The sequence below is a fragment of the Ochlerotatus camptorhynchus genome, unplaced genomic scaffold, assembly GCF_037179485.1.
Source record: "Ochlerotatus camptorhynchus isolate MF236.1 unplaced genomic scaffold, CSIRO-AGI_Acam_v1.1 ptg000209l, whole genome shotgun sequence".
Lineage (NCBI taxonomy): Eukaryota > Metazoa > Arthropoda > Insecta > Diptera > Culicidae > Ochlerotatus > Ochlerotatus camptorhynchus.
The window spans coordinates 301465-312040 of NW_027040699.1; the positions used below are offsets into that span (position 1 = coordinate 301465).

General features: G+C 41.9%; 3 protein-coding genes across 3 annotated transcripts in view; 1 reads left to right on the top strand and 2 right to left on the bottom strand.

Moving 5' to 3' along the window:
• The window catches only part of bdg (bedraggled), a 226760-nt gene that overhangs the window by 44951 nt on the left and 171233 nt on the right, over positions 1–10576 (bottom strand). The window lies entirely within an intron of this gene.
• LOC135703178 (G1/S-specific cyclin-D2-like) overlaps positions 1–10576 on the bottom strand; it is a 306040-nt gene that overhangs the window by 32363 nt on the left and 263101 nt on the right. The window lies entirely within an intron of this gene.
• LOC135703131 (probable cytochrome P450 9f2) lies at positions 8–2057 on the top strand. The gene is made up of 2 exons (XM_065224231.1): positions 8–345; positions 414–2057. Exons 1-2 carry the CDS (start codon positions 131–133, stop codon positions 1816–1818), a joined length of 1620 nt encoding a protein of 539 aa, XP_065080303.1. The 5' UTR covers positions 8–130; the 3' UTR covers positions 1819–2057.

The window sequence follows — 10576 nt, forward strand, 5'->3', positions numbered from 1 at the left end:
ACCCCCAGTCGCCAACTACGATACGACGACGGCCAGCGCTTTCAGTCTGTATGCTTTCACACTTCAAGCAAGCCACAGTGGCCTACTGTGATCGTTTAGTTCAAGTGCAACATTGCATCAATCAAGCAAAATGATGGAAGTAAATTTATTCGTGGCGATTGCCGTCGGAGGACTTATCTTGGCGGCATATCACTACATATCGAAACGGTACACCTACTTTCTGACGAAACCGATACCATGTGTCGAACCGTCGTTTCTGCTGGGCAACACCGGTCCCATGATTACACGGCGACGGGACATGGTGAGTCACGTTCGAATGCTGTACGACTCCTTTCCGGATGCCAAGTAAGTTTCGTTCCAAACGTTCACAAACGTTTCGCAATCAAATGGCCTTAAGAAGTTTGATCTTTCAGAATCATGGGCTTCTACGATCTGACCAAGCCGATCTTTATGATCCGTGATCCGGAAATGGTGAAGAAGATTACGGTGAAGGATTTCGATCACTTCACCGACCATACGCCGACGATGACGGGAACGAGTGAGGATATCGACGATGGTGCCCTGTTTTCCAACTCGCTGTTTGCACTGCGGGGGCAGAAGTGGCGCGACATGAGGGCAACGTTGAGTCCGGCCTTTACCGGCAGTAAGATGCGTCACATGTTCGAACTGGTAGTCGAGTGCGGTAGGTCTATGGCGGAATTTTTGCGCTCGGAAGCTGAGGCCGGGAAGCGGTTGGAGTTCGAAATGAAGGACACTTTTGCGCGGTTTGGAAACGATGTGATCGCCACGGTGGCGTTCGGGATCAAGGTGGATTCGCTGCGCGATCGGGAGAACGATTTCTACATGCAGGGTAAGCAGTTGCTCAATTTTCAACGGTGGTCAGTGATGGTCAAGTTTTTGCTAATGCGAGCAATGCCTGCTTTGATGGAGAAACTGGGGACGGACTTTGTCGATGCGCAGGCGTCGAAGTACTTCAGAGGGATGATCATGGAAAATATGAAACAGAGACAGGCACACGGGATCGTGAGGAACGATATGATCCACATGCTGATGGAAGTTCGAAAGGGTGCGTTGAAGCACGAGAAAGACGAGCAGGAAACGAAGGATGCTGGATTTGCGACGGTGGAGGAATCGCAAGTGGGAAAATCGGTGCACTCGAGAGTTTGGAAGGACAATGAGCTGGTCGCGCAGTGTTTCATCTTCTTCCTAGCTGGGTTCGATACGTTGTCCACGGGGTTGACGTTTTTGACGTATGAGCTAACGATTAATCCGGAGATCCAGAAGCGTCTGTACGAAGAAGTGATGGAAACGGAAAAGTCCCTGGATGGAAAGCCGCTGACGTACGAGGTGCTTCAGAAGATGCAGTACATGGATATGGTCGTGTCGGAAAGCCTACGCAAGTGGCCACCGGGTGTGGTTTCCGATCGCTACTGCACGAAGGACTACCGGTTCGACGACGGTGCCGGTACGAGCTTTGTGATCGAGAAGGGTAGAAGCATTTGGATTCCCGCGATCGCCATCCACAACGATCCGCAGTACTATCCCAATCCGGACCGGTTCGATCCGGAGCGGTTCAGCGAGCAGAACAAATCGAAGATCAATCCGGCATCGTATATACCGTTCGGTTCCGGTCCGAGAAATTGCATCGGATCGCGGCTAGCGCTGATGGAGATCAAATCGATCGTGTACTATCTGCTGATGGATTTCAGCTTCGAACCGACGGAGAAGACGCAGATTCCGCTGCGGTTGAGCAAGAATGGATTCATCCTGCAGGGTGAGAAGGGAGTTTGGTTGGAGTTCAAACCAAGGGTGCCATGACGTGGTGGAAACGGAAAATCATTGGTTACTCGGATGAAGAGAAATTGAATTGTAATGTTTAGGACAATCGGTATTCAATGCAATAAATGAAAGCAATGCATTGCGTTTATAACTTATTCACGCGAAAACAGACAGTCCCTATACCTACTGCTCTTTTCAGCATAGTTCGTTAAAACAGCATGCTGAGAGAAACGCTGTTGAAGGTTTTTTTCCTCCATGGACTCTTATGGATGGGACAACACAGTTTTGCTGTTTTTCGCGACATTTTCTGAACTAAGTTGAAAACTTTTCGTGTACATTGTAATTTGATAGTACCTGCCTGTCGATTCCAATTGGGACTGTTATGTCACATAGGGCAGAATAGGCGTATTTGGGGAATCAGTTCATCATTTGTACAGAGCTCTCACAAACATGAGTTTGATTAAGAGCTGAGTGTAACTCCGATTGTTCAGGTGTCAGCAAAGGGTACTATTGAGTGGAACGGTAATTTGATATTATTAACGCCAAGGTTGTTAGAACCCACAAATAACCTTTGCCCTGTAAAATCAGCCATGACAGCGGCCATTTGTGGCCTCTATCCATCTTGTCCTCAGGTTGACTAAAAACGCTCATACATCGTATTGCGTCGCGTGTCCATGTGAACCTTCTAATTACGAAAAGAGTTGATATGACGATGAGATCATCAATGGGGCGTGGCAGGTCAGACTACTGAATGCAAATTGACTTTTGCAACAGCATCTGTTTCCATTCACAATCTTCAATGTACTCGTAAAGCAATTACTGTTTGAAAGCTCTGATGATGATAATAGGCATAGTTTCTAGATTTAAAGTGACCAGTGAAATTGACGAAGCAAACAACTAGCTGGCAGTCGCCGGGTGTTGTTTGTAATCAAATCACTTCGAATTCAAAACTGCTCTTCACGTAGCGGTACACAAGAACACAGCAGGCCAAGTGCGTTTGGCGCAGGAGGCGGTAAGGCCTGCTTTGTGGTTGTGAATGGATACCAGGGGTGCCAGATTTGAAGCCATGTCTTCTTTTTGAAGATATGTTGAAATTAAAGGCTTTTTCGAGTTTTCGGCAGTCAAGTGATAATTTTTGTTATACAAATTAATATTATGACGGCATATAACAAGGTCTCCTTATGAAAACGTTGATAAATTAAAGGAATTCTTGATCAACCAGAAGGCTTGAGCAAAACAAAAATCTAAAGGACTGTAATGAAATCTTCGAGATCTTTTGAATAATTTTCGAGCAACCGGCCAACTCTGCGAGATGCCATTTAAAAAATATCTTTTGAACAATTCTCAACATGATCAACCAGCAATTTTGGGAAAGAATTTGAGAGATGCAATTACATTTTTTTTCCCTGAACAGATGGAGATCTTCAGAATAATACTTGAACAACCTTGAAGTCTTGAAAGAGGACTTAACTGAAATCATTGATAATCTGGAGATGTTTTGAATACTTTCTGATCAACCATCTGTCTTGGACGAATGTCTGAGATAGTTTCTGAAATTGCGAATTTACGAATTTTCCGTAGTTTCCGAATTTCTACAATGGTTTCTTATCCGAATTTTCCTTAGCCTCTATGACGTTCCCTGAACTTATTGGAAGTTCCACCAACTTCTGCGAAGCTCTCTGAACTTCTACGATTTTTCCATAGCTCATATAAAGTTTCCCAAACTTCTAGGCAGTACACTGGATTTTTACCAAATTTTATGAACGTGTACGAGTTTTCTATAACTCATACAATGTTTCCTGAACATCTACGAAATTTCCTTAACTTCTAGAAAAAAAATTAAACTTCTACGAAATTTCCTGAATGTCTTTCAAGTTCCATACTTTTTTTTAAGCTCTCTTAATTCAAAAATGATCTCAGAACAGCTATGTACTTCTCCGAACTTCAGAAAACACCCTCAAACTTTTCTACAAATATTTCTAAACATCTGGGCAGTTTTCAGAAATTAAGTGTAGCTCCCAAAACATCTAGAAAGTTCATTAAGTTTTTTAAGCAAGATCTGTGACAAACAGCTTTAAAGCTCCTTAAATACGAAGATCCCTGAAGTTCTAAGAAGCTTTCTGGACTTAAGCGTTTTTTTAGCTTGTTATACTTCCCTGAAATTCTACGAATTTTGCTGAGTTGGGTGTGGTTACTCACTGATTTCTAATATGTGCGCCCCCACCCCCTTCAAATCGATACATTTCCTTTAAAGACCGCCCATAACTGTGTGCAAGCAGCTCATCTTTTTCTTTAAAATACCTACTAATGATTGTAACCGTTGGTCCCAGAATTGTAGTTTGTTGGCTCCTCCACAAACATCCCAATGTCTACACGGATAGAAATCTCCTTATACCTTTTGGCAAATTTCTATTGCTGATTATTCATAAAATGTATAAGTCAACTAATAAGAAGACGCCTTGCAAAAAATTAATGAACATCATGTGTCAAATGAAATGTATAAGCGGTCACACATACCTTTTATGCATTCTTATAGGACCTATGTGGTCTTATAGAATTTGTAAGGCTGATGTTTTGGCAAAAATGTACAAGCGAAACACATAAATAAAATAATTGATTTTTGCCAGTGAGAACCTAACGCCTTTTGAATCCTTAGCTGTCGTTTTAAATGCGCACGGTGGTCGAATTATTTACAGAGCACTGGTAAAGTTACGCACACGGATCGTTTATTGACGGCGGTTTGAGCCGAGACACTATCCTATCTCTCATTAACCTACAAACAGTTACCAGTTACAACTAGTGCGCTAATATTCCGGATCAGGTCCGCACCCGGGTCTTTTCTTTTTCCGGCCTCGGGGTTCAATCCCAGAGGATTTTTATTTCATCCCCAGCGAAATCTACGACCGATTGTGGTAAACGCTACAGTATTTCGGAGTCACCCCAAAACCTCGGTTGGTGGGTACTGGACCAAATACGCCATCTTGGAACCTCGTTCGTTGGGTACCGAGCAGGACGCCATCTTGGGAGTAATATCGGACAGAAAAGTGACACCAACAATTGGGAACTTGGCAAGCAGCTGGTTCGGAACCGTGGCAAACGTTCCAGTTCAAGTACAGGACACATCGATCCACGAGCCGACTTCGGAGTTGGCAAGCAAAGTTTCGTAACCGGAGGCCGGTGTGCTACTGTTGCCCACTCGTCTGTCGAGCATACCGCCAAAGCATACCTTCTTCGACCGGTCGAGATCCGGTGAAAGTTCAAAGGATCGTCGTCGGAGGGCCCTCCCACCGTTCAACCACCACCATCAAAAGCTAGCCACCGTAGCCGCCGTTCACCGCAACCACCAGCAGAAAAAGTAAAACCACTAAAATGTCTCTCTCTATCGTAATCAACTGCCCCGCCTGGGCCAAATAAATTGTCAAGCATGTAAGAAGATTTTGTTGATGTTACTTCAAGACACATTCCCCAAAAGTTTCCTTTCTTCAATTTCGGATTTCGTGCCCAAAAAGGGGTATCCAGACCTCGCTCTTGATTGTCCGTTTTAAAGAATCATCTTCACCTTGTTTATAGAACTGGTTGGTAGTCCTTCTTTCCTTCGTAACTGTTGATTGAAATAGATTGGTTCCTGCCAAGGTAAGTGATCAGTGTTGAAAGTTGCGTAACAGTGCTATTAAATAAGCGACCCGTGCTCTGCATAACCTTAAACCCATTTTCCCTTCTGATCAGCCAGTAGGCTGCATGATCAGGGGGTGAGTCACACTACACCACATTGTGCTAACACCCAGAGAAACACACGTCGACACACTTCAAACACCCACAAACACCCTGCCGCCCCATGATAAGCAAATGTTTTAATCAATTCTGGCACCACTGCAAATAATGTTTACATTCAATTGTTATTGTTGTTGTTGTTGTTGTTTTTGTTTACAGTTGCAACGCTTCGACCCCAGATTGGTACGATTGAGTACGAGGATTATCGGCATTCTCGTTTCGGTAGTACCGTGTATAGGACACGAGTTTTGTTTACCACGTGTATTTTTATATCCCTGCGAAAAGTTGCAGTTAAGAGTGCTTCTAAGAAAAAAAAAAAATGTGACTGAATATAAGAAATAAAGTGAAGGAAAAGTTAAAGAATACAGAAGCATTTGAAATTAAAAGAACGGGGGAAGGACGCCGCTGCACTAAGGCAGCCATTTTGTTATTAGAGATGAAAAAATAAATCAGCACTGAAGTGAGGTTAACTGATACAGTATGGAACCTTAAGGTTCCGAAGAAGGGGCCGCTGGAGGCTCCCTTCAAAGGAACAAGGACATGGATCAAAATGCAGCCCCGTTGGTTATTCCGGGTACAAGCACGCAGAAGAAGAATGACCAAGGATGGGAGAATATCATATTCACATTCTCGGACACTGCTCCGTACCGAATCTACGTCGAACTACGATCTCAAGACAAGAACACGAAGATCAACAAGTTTTCTCTTGGGTCTGCTCTTACGCAGATTGAAGGCATTCGAGGTCACATTATTGACATGAAGTATGTGGGTCGCTTCAAGGTGATGGTGGTTGTTAACAACTTCATCAAAGCCAACCTGCTGTTGGAAAAGATTAACGCACAAAGTGAAGTCTACAGAGCGCATGTACCAAGTCACTTGGTATCCATCACAGGTGTGATCGCTGGAGTTCCAGTTAACATGACAGAAACCGAAATTGAGGCCGGCCTAGAGTCGCAGTTCCTGATTACGCGAGTTAGGAGGCTGCATCACTTTGCAAACAACGATCGGATCCCGTTAGCGCGAGTTAGCGTAACGTTCCGCACAAATCAACTGCCAGATCGCGTTAAGCTGTTTTGCTGTCCAACAAGGATTCTTCCTTTCATGAGGACAGTGGATCTCTGCGAAAACTGTCTGTGGTATGGTCACAGAACGACTAACTACAAAGGAGCCCGGTTGAAATTTTGACAGCTCGGTCAAGATGACGAAACACCCAGCAACATCTTCCGACACCCAAAAACACACATGAAACACAATAAGCACAGACACAAGGTGACAGAGTGACTTACCCCCTGCGAATGATTCATGTATTGGATTATCAGGTTAACGGTTGATCAAAACGCTACGATGCTTCATGTCCAACCTACCGGTCTTTGGACTTGGACATCGTCAGGGGATATAAAGATGTGCCCCCTTTGGTTAAGTGCAAAAATATACTTTACAAAACTTAATCCAGCCCTAATGAAGATTCCAACCCCTTGGACCGAAACGTTGGAGATGTAATCAGTACTTTTTTTTGAAGAATGAATAGCCTTTAAGCTTCCCCGAGTGTCCAGACGAACTCTTCCAGTATTCGGTGAATTTATTTGAACTGCCCTTATGATCTCTGAACATCAGCAAAGTTCTCTAGACTTCCGTGAACTGCTCAGAACTTTTTGACAGTTCCCGCCATTTTCCTGAAGATTCCGTTCCTTCATGAAGTTCCCTTATTGTTCTCAGAACATCTCTAACGTTCCAGCAATTTTCCTGGTATTCATGGAACATCCCTGAAGACCCTGTTATTTTCCTAAAATTTCGGGAAAATTCCTGAAATTCTTGGAATTTTCCATGAGTTATCACAAATTTTTTGAAAGATCCTGCAATTAATTTACGCAACTGGTATGAAGTTCTTAGATCTTCCTTCAAGTACTAACTGGTCATCACCCCTAAAGAAGTTCTCCTCAAGTCCATGGTCAAAAATGGCACTGTCCCAAAAACTATTAAAACTTTCCTGAACATCTCTGGACTTCTATAAAGTTTCGATTATATGCCTAAAGTTTTCTAAACTGCTCAGGAATTTTCTGGACTACCATGAAATTTTTGGAATTTCTTAAAGTTAATCAAAATTTTCCTTAAGTTGAATTTATCGAAACTAATCTTTACAGATCTTTTTACTTCCCCGAAAATTTGGGCTTTCCTTAAGTCTAATCACTGCCTGAGCTTCCTAGCATCTCTGAGGCTCTTGAAACTTCTCTGAAGGTTTCTTGACTTCCATGAAGCTCTCTAAAGTACATAGAACTTCTTAAAAGTTTCTGCTATTTCACTGAAGTTGATGGAACTACCTTAAAGTTCTCGAAGCTTCCTTGAAGTTCCCGAAATTTCCGGAACTTCCATTACTATCCCCCGGTTTGTTCATGGAGTTTTCTCAAAATCCTGGGTATTTCCTGTAATCCTCGGAACTTCTACCTTGTTTTTTTTTTGCGGACCTTCCTAAAGTTCGCCAATCTTTCCTGAAGTTCTTGGAACTTTCCTCGCTATTTTCCTGAATTTAATGGAATTTGCTCTAAAGTTCTATGGTTCCTGCAATTTTCCTTATCTTCATGGAACTGTTCTAAGCTATAACTTTTCTTAAGAACTTTAACTCAACTGTTTAACTGGGGAAAATAAAATCCCCTTTTCCCGGTTTTCCTGGTTCATTTGCCATCCTGAATCTTATCTAATGTTGAAATTGGATTTAATTAGAAAAAAATAGAAAATTTAAAATCAAACATAGAAGCTTAATCTATCTTCTATCTATATATATAAAAATGAATTTCTGTCTGTCTGTCTGTCTGACCCTTATACACGGAAACAAATCAGATTTCATTTTCATGAATAAAAAATCATGAAATGAAAAAACTTTCCATCCCATGAAATCGTAACAATGATTCATGTTTTTGTCTTGGAAATTCATGATTTCATAATGCAGTTAAATCAAGACCGCTACAAGCGTTACACGTACTTTGCTAACCGTGTTCATAAACCGCACTACATAGGTATCTCTTATACGCATTTTGTCTTCCATCTTATTCAAGTACTGATAGTCTAGTGGTCAAAGTATGGGTTAAATGATCTCAAGGTTCTTGGTTCTAATCCAGTCTGGTGCTTTATTTTATTCTTTTTACATTTTTTGGTTAAAAGTTAAACCCATGAATTTAGCTCATGATTTCAACTATGATGATTCATGATTTTGGGAATGGTTGCTGCGTTACGCAAAAGTTGCTCATGATATCATGAATATTATTCATGGTGTATTTTCATAACATGAAAATACGCTGTGTTCATGAAATCATGAGTCATTTTTCTTATTTCGGAGATCGCATTTTTTCCCGTGTAGACTCGGAAACTACTGAACCGATTGGCGTGAAAATTTGTATACAGGGGTTTTTGGGGCCGTGGAAGGTTCTTATGATGGTTAGAGACCCCTCCCCCTTCTGTAAGGGGGGGCTCCCATACAAATGAAACAGAAATTTCTGCATAACTCGAGAACTAATCAAGCAAATGGAACCAAATTAGGCATGTGGGGCTCGCATGTGGGGGTATAAGGAGATAATCATAGGGGGTAGCCCCTTAGATAATAGGGGGGGGGGGAGCTACGTACAAAATAGCATGCTTTATTTTTAAATCGGCGCATAAACTCAAGCTAATATTGAATCCCGAGCAAGACCGGGCACACTCAGCTAGTGAAGAATAAAGCAGTTGATAAAACCAAATGAAAATAAAAGATTTCCGTAATCTCGAACTTAAATAAAATCAAATAGTAGGGAAATGTGGTTGTCACTTTATTAACACTCCGAATATGATGCCTCCGAAAAACGTGTAACGGCACGTTTGCAATAGCATAACTTAGCCATTTCTTGATGAATTTCAAAAATTGTGGTACTTCTAGAATTCCCAGAGTCTGTAGATTATTAAAAATAGGGTCGTCTTATTGATTGAAAAGCGAAAAGAGTCGTTACACGTTTTCATTTAAAGGAGTGTTTATGGGTTTTGCAAGTGGCCTAAGATCCATAAATGAGATTAATGGGCACAAATGTTCATAATTAGCCCGAATACAGTCATGGTTCCTATATATGGATCCTGGAGACAACGGAACGGTCCTCCGGAAGCGATTTTTTTTTAAACATCAGGAACTGTGATATAAGAAAGAATTTGGGTTCATGACATAAACACGGACCCGGATAGCTATGGGGCCGTCCTCCGGAAAATCCAAAACATCCGTAAAAGTGGTCCATTCATGAAACTGATCCTATAGCTCCATGATTTTGTTCGAAAACACGTGGAACTGTGATATAAGAAAGAATTTTGGGTCGTGATATAAAATAAACCCGGATGGCCATAGGATCATCCTCTGAAAGATCCGGAACATCCGTAAAAGTGATTCTTCTATTAAACTGATTCTAGAGTTCCGCGGTTTTTTTTCGAAAACACTAGCAACTGTGATATAAGAAATAATTTAGGGTCGTGAAATAAACATGGTGCCGGATGGTCATGACATTGTGCTCCGGAAGATCCGAAAGATCCTTAAAAGTGGTCCATCCATGAAACTGGTCCTAGAGCTCCGCGGTTTTTTAAAAACATTAGGAACTGTTATATCACAAAAAAATTGGGATCATGACATAAACCTGTACCTGGATGGCCATAGGACCGTCCTCCGGTAAATCCGAAACATCCATAAAAGTGGTCCACCCATGAAACTGATTTTAGAGCTCCGAAGTTTTTTTTCGAAAACCCGGATGGCTATGGAACCGTCCTTCTAAAGATTCGGAGCATCGGTAAAATTGATTTATCCATGAAACTGATTCTAGAGCTCAGCTGTTTTTTTTAATCTCTTGGAACTGTGATATAATTAAAAAAAATAGGTCGGGACGTAAACCTAGACCTGGATGGGCATGAGGCCGTCTTCTGGAAGATCTGGAACATCCTTCAAAGTGGTAAATCCATGAAACTGTTCCTAGAGCCCCGCAGTTTATTTCAAAAAATATTAGGAACTGTGTTATAAGAATGAATT

Coding starts and splice junctions, on each gene's coding strand:
- LOC135703131 (XM_065224231.1), top strand. CDS start 131: ATGATGGAAGTAAATTTATTCGTGGCGATTGCCGTCGGAGGACTTATC. Junction 346..413: donor GACTCCTTTCCGGATGCCAA/GTAAGTTTCGTT, acceptor TTGATCTTTCAG/AATCATGGGCTTCTACGATC.